We start from the raw sequence: 27,888 nt of genomic DNA, 5'->3' as shown, positions 1-27,888 counted from the left end.
GCACATCATGGAATGGTGCATCTAACTGATGGGATAGATGTTCGACACACATCATGGTGGGGCCCACACAGCTCGACCTCATGGGAAGTTCCCATCATCTGGACCTCACAGTACCATTTCCCAATAAAATAATTATAATCAAATTAAATGGTAGTTCATAGGACTAAACACTATGGTGCACACTACTACAAAAAATGCCAAGCAACCATGTAAACAGATGGGCCAAAATGAGATGGGGTTCTAGCAACGATTAATGACCGTATAAATACAGTAATTAGCAGATGATCAAACATTGTAATAACCAGCATGATGGCATAGTTAACAGAGCAAATGGTCAGCTTTTCATCGGCCGGAAAAATCAGAAGGCTTAATTAAGATGATTCTAATATTAGTCTTAAACAGCAACCAATAACAAAAATAATAAATAAATAAATCATCAAGACCAATTCATAGCAACAGAGAATAAAACCAAACCACCACATTCAATCATGTAAGGAAGCCACGTATTATCAATGTCAACATCAATTATTGTAGCAAAAAAGCCTTCAATCCCCACTATTATTAAGATGTCATGGTGGAGCCTGTTCCATATGCAGATCTTACATGCTGGAATTCAAATCTAGTTTTTGATTAATACAGAGTATTTCTACAAAGAAAGAGAACCATCCATGGCCTATTGGAAACATGATAGGGCCTATTCCATGTGTGGGTCTTATACAAATCAACATGGCCCACTGGTTAACCTCGATTTTCATTACTAACATATAAAAATAAAAATAAAAAACCTCAACAACCGTGAACACTACCCTTACTTGGAAGATGACAGGTGAACCTATTTCAACAAACGCTCGGTTAGTCAATGCTATTATAAAATAAGGGGAATTTTAAATTTTAAATTAAATAAATAAAAAAGCACAACCTAATCAGCATAGAAGTTACATCCTGGTGCCTTTTTTTCAAAAGATTCTTAGAAAGGCTACCTCATTAATCCTTATAATTATCATTTCAGTACCTTCCAATACATTTATTTAACAGTGGTTGGGTAGGTATAATTATCATTTCAATACCTTCCATTACATTTATTTAACAGTGGTTGGGTAGGCATGTGCATGGATGGGTCCCACCATGATATTTATTTAAAATTCAGTCCAACCATCAGGTGCATCACCTCATGTTAAGCCAAGGGCCCAAAACTCACCACATCTGTGATTCTGGTGAACCACATGATTATGAATGCTGTGTATGGCAACAGCTGCATTCCAAACTGTTTCCCTTGGTATGGACTATCTAAATCATGGATTGGCCTGAGTTTCAAGGCCCAGGGTTGGATGATTTTATGTAATCCCCATGATGGGCTTATAAAAACCAAGGGTGGACTTCTCTCTCTCATAACCATTTTCTTTGGTTTGGCCACCCAGCATGATTTTATGGCTTTTGCATACACATCATGCTGGACACTGCCAAGAATCAAGTGGCAGCGTCGCTCTCCAACAAGGAGAAGAGAGATCATTTACAAAAAAGGAAATTGTATGGGATCAACCCTTAATTTTAAGGGTCCCACTTGCATGTTTATGTAAGATCCACTTTAACCATTAAATATTTAGCCCAATGTAATGCCTAAAGATAAAAAAATCAGGCTAACCTGTGATTCAGGTGGGCAACACAGAAAAAACAGTTGGGAAAGAGTCGTCCGCCCTTGAATTTTACAAGGCACGCCATGATAACTATATGAAATCCACTCCAACCATTAAATTCCACACAACCATTTAGGCTAATCCCAAAACTTATACCAATTTATAATTAAGATGGTTACACAAATGGAAATAGTATGGAGGGCAAATGTTGTCCTGTACATTTTTTCTAATCATGTGGTCAACCTAAAACACAGATGATGCCGAGGTTTTGGCTGTTAGCCTAACATGGGATGACACACCTAATGGTTGTGGTGGATTTTTTATAAACATTATGGTGGAGCCCAGGTGAGCCATGACCCGTTTACTGGCAAGGCTGCGTGAGAGAAGGCAGTTGAATGATAGTTAAATCTATTAATGAGGCAGAATTTTTTAAAGAATATTTTTAAAAGATACCCAAACTTAAATGTCATATTGGTTAGGTAGTTTTTTGTATTAAAATAAATACCAATTAATGAAAGAAGAGTGTATAGATTGGTTAGCTTATTTTCATTAGAAAAGGTATATCTAGGTCTTCTACCGACGTGGGTTTAGACCAACTTGGAGATTGAGGACATTAGCAGAAATGACTAAACAGGTCCAACCCATTTGATATTAATAAATGTAATTTTCAGTTCATACTCCGTGTGGGTCTCAACAAATTTCATGTAATATGATCATTTCAAACAAGGTCTGAATAGCTAGTACCCACCATGGAAGTAGAGGGATTCACCGACTGGAAGGGCAAGCCCATCAACAAACAGAAGCATGGTGGGAATAGAGCTGCCAGCTTCATCTACTGTAAGTATAGAGAGAGAGAGGGAGATTTTGTTCATAGCTAGATGTTGATTTTTGTAGTATAAGAGTAATAGATAGAGTGATTTAGAGAGCATATGGATGTATGGATGTTTTAAGGTGAATTAGATTACGAGTCTGAATGGATGGTATGTCATATTGCAGTTTTGGTGACAGCATTGAACATCACCTATGTATCGAACATGCTAAACATTGTGACATATCTACATAGCATCATGCACATGGGGCTCGCCGCCTCTTCCACCACCGCTACCAACTTCATCGGTGTCACTTGTGCCTTCTCTCTGTTAGGAGGATTCCTCTCGGACTCATACATGACTAGATTCAGAACCATACTCATCTTTGGTCCCATCGAATTTCTGGTGATCTCTCTCTCTCTCTCTCTCTCTCTCTCTCTCTCTATGTGTGTGTGTGTGTGTGGGTGGGTGGGTGGGTGTTTGTTTTGTCTCTCTCCCCCTCTATTGATATTGGAATTAAGACCAAAAAGATTCTTCCTAATGGAATTCATCGGTATAGGAAGAAGCCCCATCAAATAGAGATTTTTTTTTTTTTTTACCTTCGACCGTATTTTGATTGTTAGTATGGTATATATGGACTGCTAAGGACCGCTACTACAAGCAGTACTACACCTTTGATCGTGAAATATCAATTGTTTGTGTGTGTCTGTTCTACTCTCTCTCTCTCTCTCGTGATTTTCGTGTGGGTTTGTTTTGTATCTGTCTCCCTATGTATGTGTGTGTCGTTCTACTCTCTCTCTCTCTCTCTCTCTCTCTCTCTCTCTCTCTCTCTCTCCATGCAAGGAACAGTCAAAGTATGAAACTCAGTCGAAAGAGTTATTATAAATAAAAATAATTTAAAAAAAGGTTCACATACAACATTGCCTGTGAACTTTCACATGGAAGGCTTTCTTTCCTGTCACCATACCACGTGTAGAACACCCAAGCTTTATAGCAGGCTGCATCTTTGAAATCAACGGACAGATGATGGTCTGATTCAATGTACCGCTGGGTCCCACATGATGAGTTGAGTGGTCTATTCAACTCATTGTGGACGCGTGTCGGTGAAGTTGATTGGTACGACTTTCACTCGAGTGATTTTTGTGGTGTGGTCCACCTTTTGCACGCTTGGATGTTCTGTACAGGGAATGGGTTGACAAAAAAGATATATAGCATACATGTGTGAGTCCATATGCTTAGCAGTAGCCGGTATGTGAACGTTTCTCCATCTATATTGGTCCGTTTATGTGGATGGGATCATCCTGGCCATCCAATCGGTTGCTTGCAAGCAACGATACAGAATGGAAGTAGTCAAAATCACGTACTAAAGATTTCTATTGGTTGTTGTCATTCAAATGTGGGCATCCACAGCGAGCCCACGATGACTATGAGATGTTTTATGTCCGTTTGTCTGCGTCTAATGGAAAACAATGATATACGTAACCTTTTACTTGGAAAATGGGAGATTTCATTATCATGAGCCCAGCTTTCGGACTCGCTTGGGTAGTGACCCCTCCAGTACCGAGCTCGGTACATATCGGTTCTGAAAATGCTCAGTAGGCCTGCATGCCGTCCATCCTTTTGCCACTTCATTTTATGGGATGATCGTGAAAATGAATTAGATCCAAATCTCATGTGGACCATAACACATGAAACAATGGTGATTGAACCCTGTTGATTAGGTCTGATACGTGGATGAACAGAAAATATAAATATTAGCTTGATCCAAAACGTTTGTGTCTCGAGTAGTTTTTTTCGTGGTAGGCTGTAAAAAATGGACGGTCCAAAACTTTTGTATCCACCTAAGAATTGGATCTGCCTCATTTTTTAGTACATGCATACGGTGAAAGGGAGGGGGGATGAACTGCGTGGATGGAGCTTTTACCAGCACCTACCGTCACCTAACTAGAAGCGGATTGTGTACCGAGTAAGTCGGTGCGCTGAAGGGTACTGAGTAAACTCTGTGAGCCCACCGTGACATATGTATTTTATCCACTCCGTTCATCCATTTTAGCAGATAATTTTAGACTTGAATCTAAAAATGAAGCATATCTAATAATCAAGTGGACCACACTATAGGAAACAGTGTGAATTGAACGTCTACCATTGAAAAATTCTCAAGGACTACAGAAGTTTTGAATCAAGATGATATTTGTTTTATCCCTTCATCCATGTATATGTGATCTTATGAACAAGTTGGATGATAAATAAACATCAGTGTGGGCTCTACAAAGGTTTCAATGGTGGAAATCATTATTCCCACTGTTTCCTGTGTTGTGGTCCACTTGAGCTTTGGATATGCTTCAATTTTGGGCTCAACCCCTAAAATAATCTGTAAAAACGGATGGATGCCATGGATAAATGGCATACATTCACACTTGGCCCAACAGAGTTTACTCGGTACAAAAAAAAGGTACTGAGTAACTCAGTACGCAATACGATTTCACCTAGCTCAGTACTGGAGGGATCACTTCCCAATCCCCGTCCATGTATTTTGGGAACTTACAACAATGCCCTGGCAGCTATCCAAGGAAACGGATTGGCTACTCCCCCTGCCACCAGCCCCGTGGCTGGTGGTCAGTGCTCTGGGGGCCCCACCATGATATATGTATTTCATCCATTCCGTTAATACATTTTTTAAGATCATTTTACATCTTGATCCAAAAAATGAGATGGATATACGTCTCAGGTCGTTCACACCACAGGAAAATACTAGTGGTTGGATACCCATCATTAAAATCTTCCTAAGGACCACTGTACTGTTTACTTGACATCCAATCTGTTGATTAGATCATACATACCCAGATGAAGGGAAAAAACAAATATCAGCTTAATTCAAAACTTTTATGGCCCCCAAAAGGTTTTTAATGGTAGAAGCTCATTGAACACTGTTTCCTTTAATGTGGTCGACTTGATATTGATATATAGCTTATTTCTAGTCCCTTTTGTGAAAATGATATTTGAAAATAGATGGACGGAATGGATGAAACACATACATCATGGTGGGGCCCACAGAGCACCGACCACTAGCCATTGGATGGTGGCAAGGGGAGTAGCCAGTCCGTTCTCGCTATCCAATGAGATAGAGGATTGGGTGATACCTTGGCCTCACCCAAGACTATGCGGCCCTTACCGTGGGGGCATTTTGATGTATTCATTATGTATCCACGCCGTCCATCCGTTTTTGGGGATCATTTTAGGGTATTTCCCAGAACTGAAGTAGATCTAAGGACCATACCCTAAGAAACAACGGTGACTGACCATCCTACCATTAATGTTTCCGTAACGTTTATATCTGTTGAAAAGGCACGTAATCCCAGATGAATGGAAAAAAACAAATATTAACTTGATCCAAAGCTTTAATTGCTCATTATTGGTCAATCACCACTGTTTCTTATGATATGGTTCACTTGATAATTGGATCTATTTCATTTTTTGAATGATTACCTAAAATAATCTGGAAAAAACGGATGGACGGTGTGGATCGATAATACATGTATCAAGGTGGGCCCCACTGTAAGGGCCGCACCGTGTGGATGAGGCCGGGGTCTCCGTCTCACCTAATCCGCTCTCATCCACGCAGCTGTCGGCGGATGGTGACAAGAAAAGAATAAAAATGATCTCATAATACGTCATGCATATGTAAAAGGTGGGACGCACCGTGATAGTCATCTGGTATAAAATTCGGAAACGGATTGGCTACTCCCCCTGCCACCAGCCAATGGCTGATGGTCGGTGCTTTGTGAGCCCCACCATGATGTATATGTTTCATCCGGCGTCCATCTATTTTTCTAGATCATTTTATGGTATGAGACCAAAAATGAGGTTTATCCCACTCTCATCTATTTTTCTAGATCATTTTATGGTATGAGACCAAAAATGAGGTATATCCCAATCTCAAATGGACCACTTTACACGAAACAGTGTTGAATGAAAGTAGACCATTAAAAAAATTTTAAGGGCCATAAAAGTTTCTGATCAAGTTGATATTTGTTTTTTCCCTTCATCTGGGTCTGTATTACCTATTGGATGTCAAATAAACAGTACAGTGGACCTTAGATGTCAAATAAACAGTACAGTGGGCCTTAGCAAGATTTTCATGGTGTATATCCAATCACTATTGTTTTCATGTGGTGTGGTCACAAAGGACCGACCACGAGCCAGCGGGCTGGTGGCAGGGGAGTAGCCAATCTGTCAGCCGATGGAATGATTCAGTGTACTGGTGTTTCCCACCAATGGTTAGATTGGCCTGATTTTCACACCAGGTGATCATCATGGTGTGGGCCATCTTTTTCACGGATAGGATATTCTACAATTGTGACATGTTTGTGTCAACTGTCAAGTAGGAATCATGCGATCCTGCTAGTTTCAGGCTTTTATTCAATTTAATATGGACCACCCATAGTGAAATGTTGCGATCATGTTCTTAAGAAAATTTGCAGACAACTTACTTGAAGTATGATTATTGGATATTTTTCAATTGTAACCGTCCTATAAATTTCCACCAATCTGATAGTCAAACAATAAAATAAGCTTAATTTTTAGTTCATCGTACATCTAAACTAGTATATAACTTTTATGGTTTCATTTTAGTTATTTGCATTCCATGTATGCAATTTTTAAGTAATTTTTAAAGGCTCGTGTATCATCCATCACACATTCGTAGGTGATCAAAGATTTTCTCATCCTATATTGGCATACGGAGAGCTAGTGATTTTGATGGGATCTTGACTGTAGGGCCCATTATCTACTGTGTTCATCTATTTTGCAACTTAGTCTATAGCATGAACCCAAAAATAAGGCAAATTGAAAGCTCAAGTTGACCACACCACATAAAGTGGTGAGGTCAATAACAACCACTGTTGAAACCTCCCAGTGCCTACTATTGATGCTGAAATCCAGACGTCTTCCTTGGACTGCTAATAGACCTGCAAAACAAGACGACAATAGATACCATAACTATAACAGGGGACGCTTCAATGCCAAAGTCAATGCAGGCAAACTAGGTTAAGTAGGACGTAGGGTTTTTTATTTGTATTTGTGCATGCCTTTCTCCTTAGGTGGGCTCTCTATTACCGATAGGTGTAGTGTTATGTATGGTATTTTCCCTACTTAGTAGGTGCTGATTGTAGAGGGAATCTTCTCCTAATCGTGTTGGGGTGATCTTTTGAGATCGTCGACGAAGATCTCGGAAGAATCTCTTTGATAAGTACTCAGAGTGGTGGAGCTCTAAGAAGGTCGAGGTCGACCTCTGCGTCGGAAGGCCGAAGTCAATTTACATGTCAGGGCATTGAGCCGATCTTCCAGAGTCGAACTATCAATTATGGTCGGGTCAATCCTTACGATAGTTCATCAGTTGAGATAGGCAAGAGGCTAACTAGAGCCGAACCCTTTGTTAGATGGTCGGTTCATTGAGCCGTTTATAGAGGTCATGCTCGGACATTGGAGCTGATTTGCTTTCCTTGAAGTGCTTTTATGCTCTTTCATATACCAGTCGTTCCTGGTCAGTTCATTTTCACCCATAATAGCAGCCCCCTGCTTTTGAGTGTCCTTTGTTAGCTCAAGAGGTAAGTAGGTGTGGATTGACTAGAGCAATGCCTCGTGCTCAAGAGGTCAGGTGGTTGGATTGATTTGTCATCATTGCATGAGAGAGAAATATGGCTAGTGCGGGATTCGAGAAGGATCAGTAATGATCCTTCTGGTGCGCTTGAGGAGGCGTGTGCTGAAGCGGTGCCTCTTCAACTCTCTACCAATCTCGTGCAGGCATGTATCTTTACCTTGTAGGTCGGGTCGGCTAGCAAATAGTCTGTCGCCACGTGGACTAAGGCGTGAGCTGTAACGCCTCTTCGGTTGTTGCATTAAATGCGGGTCATTAATGCTTGCGGCCGAGGTCTCTATAGAAGAGGAGGAGATTTCGAAAATCCCTCTCATTTGTTTCTTCTGCTGCTACTGCCTTCTTCCTGACTATCGGAGCAAGTAATTTTCGATAAGTTGGGTTTCTGTCATTCCGGCGTCTCTCTCCTTTCCTCTGGTCGTCCTTGCTTCTTTTTTTATTCTCCTTTCTTCTTTTTGGCCGATATGTCCAACATTCCGGATGACTGGGCAGAGCCAATGGCTTTCGAGGGGGACTCTGAGTCGGAGAGTACACACTCTCTATTCGGAGTTCCTTCGGGCCCGCCATCTCCAGCATCACTTATTCGAAGTCAAACAGCGGAGCTGACTCTGATCGAGAGGGCTACAGCTTAAACCTCCACTGAGCAGCCCATGGATATCGGCCCTTTTGGGTCACGGTTGAGGGATGCCGATCTAGTTCAGATTAGGTCAGAGTACAAGGTACCAGCCTCCATGGTACTCCAAGCCCTCAAAGCTTGGTGAAATCTCGGGCGATCCTCACAAGGGCGAGGTGGCCATATATCTGGTAGCCTTGTAGTGTGGCCTCTGACTCCCTATCCACCATATCGTTAGGGAGGTCACATCTCATTTAAAGTTGGCCCTAGGCCAGATCATCCCCAACGCCTACAGGGCCCATTAGGGACTTACATCTTGTGGTTTCAACTTGGAAACACCGAGCTGATCCTGAGGAGTTCTTATACTTGTATCAAGCAAAGACTAGTCCCAAGCATCAGGGCTGGTATTACTTCTCGGCTTGGGCAAATAAAAGGACATGCCCTCATCACAGACAATCCGTCCTCTAACAAGAATTGGAAGGACTAGTGGTTTTGGGCATCTGGAGAATGAGAGGCTCCTGCGGCTAATGTAGCTCGGCTTCGACCTTGGGTTCCCACCAAGTTCACCAGCCCAGGTCAAGCATACCCAAACTGTAGACTCGTAAATTCCATTTGCTCTGTAGTCATTTTTTCTAATTGGAGGGATGATCTTTTGCAGGGTTGCCCAAGAATCCGCCTCAACTATCCGACTTCCAGCGTCGTCGAGTTGATCATGCAAGGTTAGTGGACGCTGTTGACCGAGCTTAGAAGAACTTGATAACTCCTGAGCTCCTTCATCAATCCAACCTTACCCTAACTGTTTTGGGAGGTAACTAGTAGATAGTATAATTTCTTTGGAGTTTGTTGTCTTGTTCGTTCCTTACTGAGATCTTTTATCGTGCAGAGATGGCCGACCTCTCCTGCCCTATGAAGAGAATCTGACCTCCTTTTGTTGCCGAGGTGGCTTAGAAGAAGTCATCTATGAAGAGGAGGGTTGTCCTACCTCCAACAAAGCAGGCGAGTTCCTCCACAGTTGTGGAGGCAAGGTCAGAGCCCCATACTGAGGGGCCTGTGGTTGATTAGCCAGTCTTGGCTGCTCCAGGCGAGGGGGCTCAGGACGCTTCCTCTTCTATGGTTCCTCCTCTGTCCACGACTCTGGAGGTAGTAGATTGGGAGTCTTCTCTGGCTCATGAGGAGATTCCTGCTGCTGAGGAGCTCCAACCCCAGGTAGCCGAAGCCAAGGCTAACGAGGGTGAGACCTTAGGCCAACCGGCTGACATGGCTAAGGGGTCGGGTGCTCTACCCCCTGGCTACTACATGAGCAGCCTCGCCACATGAAGGCTAAGCATGTCCCGGAGGAGCAGATCATGAAGCTGATCAACACTCATCTAGTGATAGTTCTACACGATCTAGCAGCCATGTGCTACAAGATAGACTTCTTTCCCTTAGCTTGCCATGTATATTTTTAAATTGTCGATGTTTTCTAACCAATTTTCTTTTATCTTTTAGCTCATCCTGACTCTCCTATTCGTTCGTCGTTCAATCAGGAGGGTTGCCGAGGAGTGCTCGCAAGCGGAGGTCACACTCCAGTTGAAGACCACGGAGCTTGAGACCCTCCATTGGGCTCTGGAGAAGTCTAGGGAGGAGCAGGACACTCTGAAGATCTAGTTGGACGAGGCCCAGAAGAATGAGAGCTCGGTGTGGAATGAGCTGGAGGGGTAAAGGACACACACCACCTGGTCTGAGAGAGAAAGGGTCAAGGCAGAGGCCAAGGCCGCCAAGGTCGGAGGCAGAATTGGCCAAGGTGATGACCCGTTCGGCGGCTAAGCTGGCCGAGGTCGAAGCGTCCATCCTGTCGGTCCAAGCTACAGTGATGGAGCAGTATAAGGCCTCGAAGGAGCGGCCCGACGAAGTAGAGGTATATTATGGCCTTGGCTATGAGAAGTGCCTCGAAGACATCAAGGGAAAGTTTCTCGAGCTCGACCTGAGCGGTCTGGAGGAAGAAGCTTCCCAAGATCCTACTCCATAAGTTGTTGAAGCCGAGCAGCCTCCGTAAGATGATTAGCCTCTCCGTCCTCTCCATACTTGTATCTGTCATTTCCTTAATTTGTTCTTGTACTTGGAATTTTTTTATTAATGGAAGTTTTATTTTTTGGAGCCTTCGTGTTTTCCCTTTGTGGATGATCATATGATGACTTTATAGATGTGGTTGTTGAGCATGTGAATCCATAGTTGATAAATCCTGCGTAGTAGAATCAATAAGTCAAGCGGATAGTAGTAGACCGAGCACTAAGGACATTCTTTCCTATAATCGGGAAGTCCTTATAATCGATCGTGTAGCTCGGATAGTCGAGGTTTGAAAGGAATTTTCTTCCCCGACTTGGGGAAGTCCTTTCGCAGTAGATTTTGCAAATAATAGAACTAGTGTGTCGGTCACTTATCAGTGATCCGATCATTTTGAGCAGTCGGTGGGGGGACTCTCTTCCTTGGGATTTGGGGAAGCCCCCCATAGTCAGCCATTCAATTCGGATAGTTGAGAATAATAAAATACTCATTTATTATAAGAAAATAGAACAATATTTTTCCAAGCACCTTTTTCCCTTTGAGAAGGGAGCTTGCTCCAGTTGAACAAAATGACACGAATGCCCTGAGCACCTTTTTTCCTTTGAAAATAGAGGTCACTCTAGTCGAGTAGATCGGCCACACGATGGAGTCCTGGTTAAGGGACTTGCAAGTCCTTAATAGTACTAGATTATCAAATGTTCAGCGTTCCATGGATGAGGCAGGGGTTGTCCATCCATATCATCAAGTCAATAAGCCCCTAGTCGTGTTGTTTCGGTTACCTTGTAAGGTCCTTCCCAGTTTGGTCCTAGAGTTCTCGAGCCAGGTTCCTTGATATTTTAGAAAGTCTAGCATAAGACCAAGTCCCCCACTCGAAATCTTTGTACTTTGACTCGGGAGTTGTAGTATCGGGCAACTCGCTATTGATGGGCTGCGATCTTCAGTCGTGCTTGTCCCCTTTCTTCCTCGAGCAGATCCATACCCAGTACCATCTGCTCGGCATTCTGACTTTCATCATAGGAGTTGATTCATGCGGAGGGGAGTCCTATTTCAACTGGCACAACGACCTCTGCACCGAATGTTAGAAAAAAAGGGGTCTCCCCTGTTGACGTCCGAACAGTAGTTCGGTATGCCCAAAGGACGTGTAGAAATTCCTCGGCCCAAGCCCCTTTGGATTTCTTAAGCTTCCTTGATTTTATGATTTTATTTACTACCTCCACCTGTCTGTTGGCCTGGGGATGCTGAGGTGATGAGAAGTGTTACGAATTTCAAGTCTTTCGCAGAGACCTCGGAATCATGCATTATCGAACTGTTTGTCATTATCTGAGACAATAGTGTGTGGGATTCCTTATCTGCCGATAATGATCTTCCAAACAAAGTCTGTAATTTTTTGCTTGGTGATTTTGTCTAATGGCTCGGTTTCGACCCACTTAGTAAAATAGTCGACTGCTACCATGATGAATTTAGTCTAACCCTTTCCTGTCCGCAATGGTCCTGTGATGTCGATTCCCCATTAGGTGAATGGTCAAGGGCCGATCATGGGAGTCAGTTGCTTGGATGGTCGCCAGTGTATTGCAGCGAACCTTTGGCATTTGTCGCACTTCTGTATGTACTGCTTGGCGTCTTCTTTAATGGTCGGGCAGAAGTACCCTTGTCTGATTACCTCGTAGGCAAGTGCTCTGCCTCCCAAATGATTACCGTAGACCACTTCGTGGATCTCTTTCAAGACATACTTGGCCTCATCGGGCCTGAGACACCTCAGGTACGGTAAGGAGAATCCTTTTTTGTAGAGAACATCTCCTACTATGGTGTACCGAGCTGCTCTGCTTCAAATCCTCTGTGCCTCGAGCTTGTCGGTGGGTAGTTTATTTTCTTAAAGTTAATCTGTGATCAAGTCCATCCAGCTCGGAACCAAGACGGTGGGAAGTACTTCATTTGGTTCAAGTTGGTTGACGCTAGGTTCAGGAAAGAACTCAATAGGGATTGACCTGACGAGGTCATTGTCGATCGTGGCTACCAGCTTTTCTAGAGCATCTGCTCGAGAGTTTTGGTCCGAGGTACCAGAGTGAGCTTGGTTTTGCTGAAATGGCTAAGGAGATCTTTCGTCTTCTGAAGGTAAGCGATTATCTTCTCCCCCTTTATTTGGTATTCATCGGCCACTTGGTTGACGATGAGTTGGGAGTAACTGTAGATTTTCAAACTTTAAACTCCCATGTCTTTTGCCAGTCTGAGCTTGACAAGGAGAGCCTCGTATTCTGCCACATTGTTGGACATTGGGAATCCAAATCTTAAGGCATATTGGGTGCAGGTCTGGTCGGGTGCTGAGAGGGCAAATCGCCTTGGTCAGCAGGTTGTTCTGTCGCTGCAAGATCGGTTGCAGCAATGGCAGTCAAGGCTTTTTTCTTTCCTTTCACTATTGTAGAATCTTCGTGAGATGGAAATGGCTTATGAAGTCGTTCCCACAAATGACACCAACTGTTGATGCTGAAATTCAGGAGGGCAGATCGCCTTGGTCAGCAGGTTGTTCTGTCGTTGCAAGATCGGTTGCAGTAATGGTGGTCAAGGCTTTTTTCTTTCCTTTCACCATTGTAGAATCTTTGAGAGATGGAAATGGCTTATGAAGTCGTTCCCACAAATGACGCCAATTGTTGATGCTGAAATCCAAACGTCCTCCTTGGACCATTGGTGGACCTGTAAAACAAGACAACAATGGAGACCCTGACTATAACAGGGAACCCTCCGATGCTAAAGTCAGTGTAGGTAAGCTGGGTTAAGTAGAACGTAGGGCTTCTGGTCTGTATTTGTGCGTACATTTCTCCTTAGGTGGGGCTCTCTACTTATAGCTGATAGGTGTTATGTTATGTATGGTATTCTCCCTACTTGGTTCTTATTGCGGAGGGAATCTTCTCCCGAGCGTGTCGGGGTGATCTTCCAAGATCATCGGCGAAGATCTCAAAAGAATCTCTTTGATAAGTTCTTGAAGTGGTCAAGCTTTGAGAAGGTCGAGGTTGATGGCCAAGGTCGACCTCTGAGTCGGAAGGTCGAGGTCCCCTTACAGATCAGGGGGTTGAGGTCGATCTTCCAGAGTTGAACTGTCAATTATGGTCAGGTCGATCCTTACGATAGTTCATCGGTTGAGATAGGCAAGAGGCTGACCAGAGCCGAGCCCTTCGTTAGATGGTCGGTTCGCTGAGCTGTTCGTAGAGGTCGTGCTCAGATATTAGAGTTGAGCTACTTTCCTTGATGTGCTTTTATGCTTTTTCTTATATCGGTCGCTCCTGGTCAATTCATTTTCACCCATAACACCTACCATGATGTTTATTTGCCATCAAACGAATTCATAAAGTCACACAGACCTGGATAAGGGAAAACACAAATATCAACTTGATCTAAAAGTTTCGTGGCCCCCAAAAAAAATTTTTATGATCAACCACCATTGTTTATTGTTGTGTAGTTCACCTGAGATTTGAACCTGCTTCATTTTTTAGCCATGTTATAAAATGATATGAAAAAATGGATAGCAAGCATAGATATACAATGCATTTGACGTATGGGTTTTATCCACACCATCCATCCATTTTCCCAGATTATTTTAGGGTTTGAACTCAAAAATTAGGTAGATCCAAGGCTCAAGTGGACCACACCACAGGAAGCAGCAGTGACAATGAAGCCCACCATTGAAACCTTCCTAGGGACCACAGTTATGGTTATTTGCCATCCAACCTGTTCTTGAGGTCCTATAGACAGATGAAAGGAAAACACAAATATCAGCTTGATCAAAACTTCTGCTAGCTCCCAAGATGTTTTTAATTGTGGACGTTCAATCCCCACTGTATGGTCCACTTGAACCTTGGATTTGCCTCATTTTTGGGCTCTTTCCCTGAAATAATCTGAAAACAAATGGATGGACCACACATCACAGTGGGCCCCACAGAGGCTCTACCTATACAGAGTCCATCCACGGGGCAGGGCAATCCACCTACGTCAGAGAAGATGCTATTGGGGCCACCATGTAGATGCCATTGAAAAGCAATGTCAACTCAACTAGTTGGATACATACATCAATAAAAAGATGCATGGAGAAAAGTAGGCAACCGTACTGTCTGGCCGACCTGAGTAGATTGACCTGACTTTTGGACCCCAATATCCTCACGGTGGGGCCTTAATATCTCATGATTTCACCTTAAATATGGATTCCTGTTAACAAGAGATAGAAGTCTCAATCCATGTTCCAGCATGGCATGGCATGGGACCGCCAAAATGTGAATGAGAAGTCAGACTCACATTGGAAAAAAAAAAAAAAAAAGTTAGAATTATATTGAAAATTTTTCATATGCACTTGTCATACAGGAGACTATAATAAAGAAAAAAATTAAAAGCCCATTTTCTATATATATATAAATATTTACTTTTCTTTATTTGTTCATCTAATAAAAACATACTGCACTTTTTCATTTGCTATATTGTAATCTTCTGTTACAAGCAATCTTTATCCCTCCCCAATGTAACTCAGGCCCACCATGGTGTTTGTGATATATCTCTCTATCCGTCCATTTTGCTAGCTCACCTTAAGACACGAACCCTAGGAAGGTTTCAATGGACGGTTCAATTCCAATTGTTTCCAGTGGTGTGGCTCAATTGATTTTTGTATGAGACTCATGACCTGATACTTTCATTTTCCTAAGAATCACCTTATGAACAGCTTCAATGGCATTCAAATATCACCACAGCCCCATAAAAATTTCAACACTGAGCGTTTGCATCCAACGTCTACTGTGATGTGGTCCACTTGTTTTGGATCTCCCTTGTATTTTGACTTGGGCTGGCTAGACAAATGTAAGAAGTGGATATTACACAAACATCATATGAATTAGCAGCCCAAATCATATGCAGATCCATTTAGAATCCTATGCTGGAAGTCCCTAATCCATTGTAGATTGAAGATGGGAAGCATCATTTGCAATTTGATTATTGCAGGGATTTGGTTTGCTAGCGCTTCAAGCCCATCTCCCGTCGCTCCAGCCTCCTGAATGTGACATTAACAACCCACAAAACAAATGTGGCCAAGTTCATGGCTACAATGCCGCCCTACTCTATATTGCCATTTACACCATAGCCTTGGGAGAAGGATGCGTGCGTGCAAACCTGGCATCTTTCGGAGGAGATCAATATGATGACAATGATCTGACAGAGTCAAGGCTCAAGTCCAGCTTCTTCAACTGGTTTACATTCAGCATTTCACTAGGAGCATTCACAGGCCTGATTTTCATTGTGTGGATCGAAAATAACAAAGGGTGGGACTATGGTTTCGCTCTTTCTGCTGTTATCGTCCTACTCGGATTGTTGGTGTTTACATCTGGATTCTCTTTCTTTCGCAACCAACGGCCACAAGGCAGTCCTTTAACTCGAATGTCACAGGTAAGAGAGCTACTCCACCTTTCGCACCCAATCCTTTCTTCTTCTTCTTTTTTAACTTTTCTTTTTCTGACTCTGAAGAACTGGTATGGGTATGGTGCAATCCGCTAGTGTTTCAGTCAGGGATGTAAATGAGCTAGCCTCCATTGGGCTGAGGCTTGTCTACAACCCGTAGTTCTAAAACTCACTGACTTGACTCGAAACTCAACTAAGAACTTGACTCGGCAAGATTTTGAGCCGAGTCACTTTGGAACTCACTCCTATGGTTGATACCTTTGCTATGAAAGTAAGTAGCCCTGGCACCACGTGTTAAATTTCATGGTAAGTCAATGGTCACGACTCCACAGATAGGTTGTGAAACACATACATACGCAACAATATAACTAGAGAACCAAAAGCTAGAAAAGATATTGGCCACACAACTTGAGCCATGCAGAACCAATGATGCACGGCACTCCTCTATGCGGTCAAACTTGATGATGTTCGGCTCCTCCGATATTGCCGCTTCTTCATCCCTGCACATGCTAACACCCATAGCTCACCTTCTCCTCAATTCTCCCTCGAGTGTGTGCATAGATGGGTAGCCCTACATGTTTTGTGCTTGGATGCAAAGGCCAAGAGACTCTTATTTATAGGCTTGGATCCGGTTTCCCACCATAGAAATCAAGTACCATATGGACTCCCCTTCCTTACGACATCTTAGTTGGCCATAATGTAAAGTCTCCCTGTATGATTACGTTTTGAAACTTACAACCCAAGTTTTCCAAAACCAAAGAACAAAGTAGAAGTAAATGTGTGTGTGTGTGTGTGTGTGTGTGTGTGTGTGGACCACTGTACAAGAGACATGCTAACACTCTCTCACTTAGTCTACATGTTACACAACTTCTAAAGAAAACTTGTTTTTAATTCAAAAACTTAAATTTTGAAAATGACTCTCATGGGCTCAATGCTCAAAGATGGGCACAATACTTGAAAGAAACCTTTATACATACACATTGAAAATCATTCCAATCACAACTTTACCTTGTCAACGGCCCATAAATCCTCATCAAAGGAAATCACTAGTATCATGACGGTTAGACATCAATATTGACATGCTCCCTTCTGCATATTATGACACTAGCAATTCCATTCATTAATTTAGTAAGAAGGATCATAAGGTAATCATGCCTAATTACACATAACACCTGCTATAATGCCTTTGTGAAAAGCTATTTCTATTATCTTATATTCTATATAAATACATTTGCATACAATATAGAAGAGTTTTCCTTACACATGTCATGTTTCACTGCATAATTCACATGCAGGGTGAGTAAGGTTTCAGCAAATTGGGCATCCAGATTCAGTTATACGAACCATCACACGAATCACCAAAAGTAACACACTGACCATACTAAAATAGATTAAATCCACTATTACCAAATTCAACAATATAACTTTATACATTAAGTTTATGAATATAGACTAAATCGATGAAATAGTTGAAAATAAAATGTATCAACTAAATCTAAGTGATGCCCATACTCAAAAACTAATTGGTGGGCACCTACTTTCATTTTAATTTAGTTCCTTATCTGGATAGTTGTCTTATTTTTGCTTGGACTTTAAGTTAAAAGAAATTCCTAAATCGATTTTGAAATATGAATACCAAAGTTACTACACCAAGTGTTAGATGGTATACTATACTCATCATCCTTCTGAAACACAACGATCACACCTTTGAGATGATCCTTGCTTTTCATGGTAGGTGGTTAGAATTATTATATCATCATCATTGTCCTATACTTGATTATGGTGCTAGGATCACTGGTGTGATCTACAAAAAATTTGATCTTGACTGGGCTCCTTTGGTGACTACCACACAAATTCTCAAACCTTAAGACTACATATCACCACTGATGTGATCAGAAGAAATCATGTCATCACCTTTTCAGGGCCTATATTCATGTTCATTTATACTCCCACCATGATCCATATTTATCCAATCCAATGACGTCCCACTGAGGATTTTATTCTCCTTAAAACAATTGTAAGGCTTCGATTTATGTGAGTGGATTGGTATCACAAGAGTTCAATCATGTAATCATGTAGAACTTGAGGACTAAACTCACATCCACCATCCTATACTCAGCAATTCATACCGCACGTACAACTCTCTCTCCAGCCTTGATCTTGCGTCACCTAACCCTGGTCATGGGATCAATTAAGCTTTGAAAGTCGTAGTCCACTCATCAATCCATCTGTAGTCCATAATGTGGACGGCTTGGATGCACTAGGCATTACATCTTAAAGAGAATTGTTCAAACTTTGTCCGTGGAATATATCACTTGGACTCAATGATCAGTGGCCTCACTTTCTGAGTTCAACATCACCCACATCACTTAGAAGACGATCAAGGGGCAAGCAATGGCCGATTGTTTCTCCAACCTCCCAGAGCCATCGTACGAGCCAGCTCGTACAAATTTTCCAAATGAACCTCTTCGCCACTGAAGGATAGGAGAAAGCAAAAACATGGAAGATCATCAGATAAACAGTCCAGATCTGATGGCATTAGCTCCTATGACATGAGGTCCTGGTAGATTATATTTGAGTGTCAAGATGTCCTTTCAATAGATGGTTCAGATCTAATCTAAGTCTGAGCTCACGTCCCTCGAAACTTGAGTCAATTCAGTCTTCTTAGCATATGTACATTGGTGTGAAAATGCCCCTGCATTAATAACCTTCGGTGAGGAGTCTCGAACATGAGACCTCCCGCTCTGATACCAATTTGATGTAGGACAATTACTTACTCTAAAAGCTCGAACTATTAGAGTATGACGAATTAATCCCTTTATCTTATAGCCCGGGCCTCACATCTCATGGGTTAGGACCACGGCTGAACCCCCCTCATGGGCCCCAAATCACATAGGTACCGCCTCACATGGGCCGCCCACCCCGAGTGTGTCCCCGCATCCCACAAGCTACCCCACTCGAGCCCAGTGTGAAATACCCATTAATCACCCCCGATGAGGAGTCTTGAACACGAGACCTCCCCCGTGGGCCCCGCCCACCCTGAGTGTGCCCCTGCATTCCAGAGGCGACCCCACTTGGGCCTGGTGTGAAAATACCCCTGCATTAGAACAAGGGCAGGAGTCCAATATATCTGGGACTTATAGACCCCATGGGTTCACAACAGGAAACAAAAGGATATAACCTTGCATGCTAGTAGGGATAAACACTATCTCCCGACCAATCATGGAGATTTAAAGATATGCAAAGTGTATGAAACCGGTTGAGTGGATTTTAATCCTCCATAAGTTTAGTCTTAAACAATGGACAAGTAATTTTAATTCACTAGAATCCTACTTGCAATTATGGATCTCAAACAGTCCTACGATCATGATCTCGATGCAGCCAAATTCATTGATAGGTTCTTAATCATGTAGTTTTCCTATTGATTACAAATTTGGGTATATACATTCTCAAAACCAGTGGCTCTGATGCCACATGTTAACTATTCATTAACTAGAAAACCATGAATTAGAAAAGAGATTGGTTGCATACATTGTTGTCATGTGCAATTGCATATGCACATATCCATATGCAGATCGCATATGCAATCTGGCACATATGCGATCGCATATGTTGCATATGCGAAAATATGCGATCGCATATGCAATGTATGCGATCGCATACTACATATGTGATTGCATATTGGCCATGGCACGTTGAATTTTTATTTTTATTTTGCAAAAAATAATAATAATAATAACATTTTGTCTATAAAAAGGCATCTAAATCTCCTCCATTTGCAATATTCTCACCCCAAAACTCTCTTAGTCTATTTTTCTCTTACATTTCTTAATTACAAGTGGTCTTAATCTCCCTCTCTCTTGTATTTCCTACTTCCAAGTGATCTCTCTCTCTCTCTCTCTCTCTCTCTCTCTCTCTCTTACATTCCCTCGCTCTTGGAAGTTGGAAGATCAAGATTCAAGCACTTTTAAGTTTCAAGGAAGATAGCTTGTTGATTTTCTACCACAATAAATAAATAGCTTATTGATTTTGTTGTTACTTCTTGTTAACTATATTGTTAAATGTGGATGACTTGATGTTTAATTCATTGTTTAATTGATTTTATCTCTTTCAAATGTATTTTAAATATGTAAAATTAGTTATCTATTAACTTAGAAAGGCTCTTCTCATTTTCTTATATTTTTTTTACAATTTTTTGAAAATTTCCCATATATATAATTTTTCAAAAAATTAAAAATTTAAAAAAAAAATGCGATCACATATGCGCATAGGCATATGCGATCACACATGATCGCATATGCGATTCGACAACATTGGTCGCATACCTTGATCCATGCTGAACCAATGATGCACAAATTCCTCTATGTGCTCGAACTTGATGATGAATGGCTCCTATCAGCACTTCTTAATCCCTACACTGATACTTCTTTATGCGCTTGAACTTGATGATGAATGGCTTCGATCATCGCTTCTTCATCCCTACACATGTTGACACCCTTGGCTCACTCTCCCCAATTATCCCTCAAGTGTGTGAGAGGGATGGGTAACCCCAAGCGTTTTGAGCTTAAATGGAGGGGGCCAAGAGTCCTTATTTATAGGCTTAGATCCCCCTTCTCATAATAAAAATCAAATCCTACATGGACTCTCCTTCCTTTCACATGTTAGCTTACCTTAATGTAAAGTTTCCTTTTATGATTAGGCTTTGAAGCTCAGATCTCGAGTTTTCCAAAACCAAAGGTCAAAGTAGTTATACACGTGTCTCCTTCGTCTCTGCACGTGCTAACACCCTAGGCTCACCTTCTCTCCACTTCTCCTTAAGTGTATGCAATAAATGGTTATCCCCACATGTTTTTAACTTGGATGGAGAGGGCCTATAGCATCTCTTATTTATAGGCTTGGATTTCCTTTCCCATCATAGAAACTAAATCCTATATGGACTCTTCTTCCTCACAAATGTTAGCTTGCCTTCATGTGAAGTTTCATTTTATAATTAGGTTTTGAAACTTAGATCCGAAGCTTTCCAAAACCAAAGGCCAAATTGGTTGTACATATATGCGTGCATGTGAGCCACCACCATACAAGAGACATGATAACACTAGATACTTTTGGTTGTGAAGATTTTAGCTATTTTATTTTATTAATCCTACAATAATTATTTTAACTATTTATAGATTGTATTAAATATCTAGTTGAGTCACCTGGTTAGACATCAAGTCGAGTGGAGGGTTCAGTTTTTAAACTACGTTGCAACAGTCCCATGAGCCAAATACCAGGAGCGGATGAGGTGTGTTCCTTACCATGGGGCCCACCTTGATGTATGTCTTCTACATTCACACTGTCCATCCATTTTTCCATTTTTTCCATATCATTTAACGGCATGATCCTAAAAATGGAGTATTTCCAAATCTCGCCCATACCATAGGAAAATAATGATGATTGAATGTCCCACCATTAAAAACTTCCAAGGGCCCATTGTAATGTTTTCGTAATATTTATTTGCCATCCAACCTGTTGATAAGGTCACACGAACCTGGATGAAGGGAGAAAAAACAAAAAACAATTAAACAATTATAAATAAAAAAAAAAAAAAAAACAACAACAACAACAACAAATATCAGCTTGCTCCAAAACTCTTGTGGCCCCTAAGAAGTTTTTAACGGTCAATCACCACTGTTTCCTATGGTATGGTCCACATGAGATTTGGATCTATTTCATTTTTGCACTCGTGCCCTAAAAAGATCTGGAAAAATGGATGGACAGCATGGATATAGAATTCATACATAAAAGATGGGCCCCACAGTAAGGGCCGTGCCATCTTGGGTGAGTCCGGCGCCGCACCTAACCCACTCCCCAAAATACCAGTCCCTAGGACCGGGCTGTGCCTGATACAATTCAGTTTACCAAATGCCCGGGCCAATAGTGCTAAATAAGACAGTTTGTGCCAGGCTGTCATGTTAGGCCTTTATGCATGCTCAAGCTGGGCTTGCCTGATTGGTTGGTTACCATCTATTTTTAAGTCAAGTATCTTGAGGCCCACGTGGTAACCAGATGACATCCAACCTGTCCAACAACTGCACCCAATGATTAGACGCTCCAAAATCCAGCTGATCCAATCATCAGGTGGGCGATACCATAGAAAACAAGACAGACCATCCAAAACCTCCAAATTCAAGCCCGGCCTGACTTTCATTGGATTGACCTGATTGTTGGGTCATCTGATCATCATGGTAGGGTCCACATATTGCAAATGCTGGATGTCATACACACACCATGCACCTGTAGGGAAAAAGAAATAGACAACGGGTGTTTTGGTCATTTCGCTTTGAAAAAAAAAGGTTGGAGGCACTCATAGTTTTAGTTCTGTGTTTCAAAACTCTGCTTTTTGACTCTTTTGATTCGCTTGTTAGGAATGCCCATTGCATCTGATTGATTAAACGGTTTCTATACTAATGACAGTGATTATATTAGGACTTATCAAGATGCTACATAGCTGGGAATTGGATGCAACTCAAACATAATATCCTCTATTTTCCAGGTTTTTGTGGCTGCATTTAAAAAAAGAAAGCTCATCCTACCTGAAAATGAAGACGACTTGCAGCAAGTTGCCAAAGAAGAGATGGCAGACGTGGAGTTGCTCCCTCACACCAAGGGCTTCAAGTAAGTCCAAAATCATTTCCCTAGAATTGAGTGTCAAGGTCCGAAAACCCATACTCAAAATAAGGACCGAACAAGTCAGACACAAACTGAGCCATGATTCAGTCATGTTAACTAATAACACATTTAACTACTAAACTCCACAGAATGGATAATAACTGCCTTGAAATAGGTACAAGTTAACTCAGACCAGGATAGACCCAGTCAGAAAGAATTTGTTCAATCTGTCTCAATTTTTAATCACTAAGTCATACATGGAGCATTTAAACATTCTTGCAATTGTACTTGAAAAGAAAATCATATCAGACATACAATTTCTGAAGTCATACATGGAGCATTTAAACATTTTTGCAATTGTACTTGAAAAGAAAATCATATCAGACATACAATTTCCTAAATTATCTGTGCTTATTGTATTTTAGTGAACATTCAAATTTCAGTTAGTCTAAGATATCTGGATCCTTCAAAAAAACTAGAATAACTGAGTCAGTCAAGGATCATTAGATAAGGGTAACGATAAAGGATCCCCTTTTCCCAACACTTGAAATCCAGGATAAATGGGATTTTGAACTTTTAATGTTAGAAGTTACCAGTTAATTAGAAACCCTGGTCATTCATGCTGGTTGGGCTACAAAATCAACCCTCAATACCTCTCATGAAGCATTTTGAGTCTTTGACATGATTATACCTACTAGCATTGATCAAAACCTTACTGTATCCTGAGAATTTGAGTTTTGAGGATCCCCCGAACCTGATCCTTGAGATGCTTAATACAAGTACCTGTACTCTGGCAACATAGATATTAAGCACTCTAGATGAATTATAAGAGAGAGATGATCCAGTGCTCTTAGAGCACTATAAGTTATAGTGCTCCTAGTTTTGTTGGAACACTTAAACAGGCCAATCAATTATGGCTGTCAATGCGCTTGGGCCAAGCAAATGCGAAAAAAGTTAATTGATCTAGACTGTCCATTAGGTCCATAAATTTCATGGGCTACCATGCAAATATCACAACAATATGATGACATCAGACATCTAATGCCCTCTAATATGGACAGTCAAGATCATTAGTACAAAAATAGAGCTAATCAACAATTCAATCCAGCTATTTGATAGCTCCTGTCATAGATTGGTTATGATTCTAAAGAACCACTTCTGTTAGGCAATCCTAATAATCCCATCCATGAGATGGAAAAAGGACAGCTACAAAAAATAAAGTCGAATCTAGATGGATTTGATCAGCCAATTACTCTAATTTTTTACATGGTAGACCTTGAAATTAACCTATGTAATACACAATTTTATTGTAATCAGCCTAAGTAATAGTCTATTACATTGCGCCTGTGGGAGTTTTGTGCTCTCAATACCGGTTCAAGCCCGGATAAAGGAGGGTTGCCTTAGGTTGGCAGCCACTGTCAAACCTATGCCATAACTTCCTGCATGGATCTGAAGTCATGTGCAATGGAGACCAAGAACTGTGCTGTTTAGGAGCTAATTGGGACAAGTTGAAGGTGGCAAGGGGAATGCCCAAAAGGATGTAGGTGGAGGTTGTAAGAAAGGACTTGACGACCCATGGTCTAATTGAAGTTATGACCCTTGATAGAGTGAGGAATGGCGGAAAAGGGTTCATGTAGCTGACCCCAATTAGTTGGGATAAGGCTTAGATGATGACGACAATGATGATGGAGCCCTTGAAAAGTTTTCTAGATTTAATGAACAGTTTAGATCGATCTGTTGGAGTGTCCAAGTTGCCCAATGCAACTAAAAGTGCTATAACTTACAAACCTCTAGGAGCCTTGGAGCATTTCTCATCATCTAAATTTAGGTCTCTTAACAAACAAATCTATTATGACCCATTTGGGAGGTTGTATTTGGAATGCATTGAAATCCAAATCACAATTACACTGGAATCAAGGTGATTCCAAATCCTCAACCGTGTTTGGCAGGAATGCACTAGAATCCAAACCTTCCATTTGGGAGCTTGTATTTTGAATGCATTGGAATTCTTTAGTATATTCACAAGACCTAAATTTGATTAACTAAATCAGCTTTAATATCCCAAATTAGCATACATATGATATTTTTGATAGAATGATTGTAATAAGCCCATTGAAATATATACTTTGGCCAAAAATAAGGAAATTCCGAGCCTTTGGTGGGCCACAAACGTAAGGATCACAAATGAGCGACTCACCGACGTTTTTTAACAGTCCATTTATATGGCCAACATTTGGAAAGTTCAGATGATTCTATTGATGTGATTTTAATGTTGTAGGCAATCATTGGATTGCTTTGGGTATCATCAACATGTCATGTGTACTATAGATTAGTAGCCTAACAATACATTTGTTACACGTGCGACTCTCCTGACTTTAAAAGGGAGTCAAAAAATTTATTTCACTCCAATTAAACCTGAATCACAGTAAAAAAATAGTGAGATTTCAAAATACACAAAAACTATGTATTTCAAAGACCTCCGATTCCATTTATCTCCAAATGCTTGGCTGCAAAATGCGAAAAAAAAAAAAAAAAAAAAAGAAGAAGAAGAAGAAGAAGAAGAAGTTGATTGTTGGATTTGAAATACACCTAATACACTCAAATCCGGGATGCAAACGACGCCTTAAAGTATATATATTCACAAATTGATTGAGGCAATATCATTGTCATCATCATCATCTAAGCCTTATCCCAATTACTAAAGGTTGGCTACATGAATCCTATTTGGCCATTCCACTACCTTCAATTAAATCATAGGTCATCAAGTCTTTTGTTGCTACCTTCACCACGTCCTCTTGGGCCTTCCCATTGCCCTTTTAGAGCCTTCAACTTGTACACTACTAACCGGCATGGTTTATGGTCTCCATTGTTCATGGTCAAACCATCTAAGTTTACTTTCCCTCGTCTAATTGCCTATTGGTGGTACTCCTATATTCCCTCAAATGCATTTATTTCTAATTCTATCCTTCCTCATCATGCCAGTCGGCTCGGATTATCGTTTTACTTGTCCAACTTGGGGACATAAGACTGACCATTTTTTTAGACCATATTTACACTAAACAAAGAACTACGGTGATACAAAACAAGGAGAAAATTAAAATACAACATTTCCGTGATAATAGGCTAAGATGACAAACCAAAGTATTGAAATATGATTAATTATGTGTAGAAGAAATATCTCAGGCACCTCAATGGCAATAAGTTACCAGCCATCACCACTTCAGCACACGTGCCAGCATGTGAATTTTGTATGACATCCAAGATGTGCAAGTGGTGGCTGTGCCATATCTCTTGGCTCAAAAATCAGGCTACTCCAATCGTCAGGATGGTCCCACATATAGGTTACTTAGATCAGATCTTTGGCAGGTCTGTTTAAATCGTTCATTGTTTTCCTACAAGGTGGCCGGCCTGATGATTGAACTAGCTTGATTTTTGCACCCTGTGATCTTCATTGTGGGTTCTACCTTCTGCGTAGCTTGGATGTTGCACCCATTTGACATGTAGGCATGTTTGCTAGGGGTCAAAGGTAGCTTACCATCAATTGTGGTGTATGCAATCACTCTTCATATCAAAAGAGGGTTACGTAAATTGTGTTACTGGAAGTCCACCCTCAAGGTGTAGATACATTTTCTGAGACACGGATTATCCATTATTTCATTATACAAAACTTTTTTTCCTGACATAAAATATGGATTATTCATTATTTCATCATTGCAACATATTTAAAAAGATGGAATTAAGGCCGCAAATTATGAACAGAAATCTTACTGCTGTCACTAGGCACATTACACAAGTTAGAGTTGGTCAACTCACTGATTCGAGCGACATGTTCCTCTTCGATATCCAGTTTCAACTTGGAAAGAAACCTCTCCCTTTTCTAATTCAATTTGGCTGATTCGATAAAAGCTCGCCCATAAGTAGAAGAGTTGGAACTCAATACCTAAAGCCAGAACAAACTGAGTAAAATCAGCTAGATCTCCTAGTCATGAAGCAAAATTTTCAATACGGACTATCTAGAATGAATTAACATATAATTTTTTGCTGAAATATTCGTCTCTAAGAGTATGGTTGTTATTGTTATCAGATGGCTGGATAAAGCTTCAATTTCATATGGCAAAATAGGAAAATGGTCTCTTTGTACTGTAACTCAAGTGGAAGAAACAAAGATTGTCCTCCGAATGCTTCCCATTATCATCAGCGCTGTGTTGGGCTACCTACCCATACCCCAACTCATGACATTGACAGTCCAACAAGGCAGTACCATGAACACCAAGATAGGGAGCATAGATGTTTCCCCCGCGACTCTACTAATAATCCCCATAATGTTTCAAATGGTGATCCTAGTCACCTATGATAGATTGTTTGTTCCATTTGCAAGGAGAATCACAGGATATAAGAGTGGAATCACCAACTTGCAACGTGTCGGTGTAGGATTCATATCGACTCCACTCGCAACTTGCGTGGCTGCCATTATAGAGAGGAAAAGGAAGAAGGTAGCAGAGGAGCATGGGCTAACTGACTCAGGAACTGGCGTGCCTATGTCGGTGATGTGGCTACTACTACAATTCTTTGCTGTGGCCATCAATGATGCATTTTCATTTGTTGGGTTGCTAGAGTTCTTCAATGGCGAAGCATCGAGAGGGATGAAGTCGATGGGGACTGCCATCTTCTGGTGTGTACTCGGGTTGTCTTCCTTGCTTGGATCTTCTCTAGTAGATATTGTGAACAAAACTACCAAACATGGAGATGGAGAAATAGGGTGGTTAGAGGGTAACAACTTGAACAAGAGCCACCTCGATCGTTTTTATTGGTTGCTTGCTGCCCTTGGACTGCTCGGGTTCTTCAATCATCTGTTTTGGGCAAAGAGATACGTCTACAGGCATTCCCCTCACAATCCAAGTGGTTGAAATTCTTCATCTAACAGGACATAGTATTGCCATATGTTACTATATAAATCCCACTAGTATCACACAGTGCTTTGCGTCTCTTGCATGTTTATTCTCTTTAATGTTCTCAAGGGCAGATTTGTGCTCATGTAATTATCTCTACTATATGTAA

General features: G+C 41.2%; 2 protein-coding genes across 3 annotated transcripts in view; one reads left to right on the top strand and one right to left on the bottom strand.

Moving 5' to 3' along the window:
- Window positions 1-2,298: 2,298 nt before the first annotated feature.
- On the top strand, window positions 2,299-27,888 carry LOC131240076 (protein NRT1/ PTR FAMILY 4.6-like). The gene is made up of 5 exons (XM_058238110.1): window positions 2,299-2,471; window positions 2,631-2,848; window positions 15,727-16,167; window positions 22,715-22,836; window positions 26,915-27,888. Exons 1-5 carry the CDS (start codon window positions 2,384-2,386, stop codon window positions 27,735-27,737), a joined length of 1,692 nt encoding a protein of 563 aa, XP_058094093.1. The 5' UTR covers window positions 2,299-2,383; the 3' UTR covers window positions 27,738-27,888.
- The window catches only part of LOC131240075 (pentatricopeptide repeat-containing protein At2g13600-like), a 42,528-nt gene continuing 29,331 nt past the window's right edge, over window positions 14,692-27,888 (bottom strand). Inside the window, exons 3-5 of one of the 2 annotated variants that reach the window (XM_058238109.1) lie at window positions 26,644-26,770; window positions 22,755-22,856; window positions 20,357-20,658 (exon numbers count right to left, since the gene is read on the bottom strand). The gene's annotated coding sequence lies outside the window, so the exon portion shown is untranslated. Of the gene's footprint in view, window positions 14,947-20,356; window positions 20,659-22,754; window positions 22,857-26,643; window positions 26,771-27,888 lie in introns of those variants that run through there. The other variant, XM_058238108.1, reaches the window with a different exon arrangement.

Source organism: Magnolia sinica, chromosome 3 (assembly GCF_029962835.1).
Source record: "Magnolia sinica isolate HGM2019 chromosome 3, MsV1, whole genome shotgun sequence".
In the NCBI taxonomy this organism is placed as follows: Eukaryota; Viridiplantae; Streptophyta; class Magnoliopsida; order Magnoliales; family Magnoliaceae; genus Magnolia; species Magnolia sinica.
Note: the sequence above shows the minus strand (reverse complement) of the source record. Positions and strands in the feature narration are given on the sequence as shown.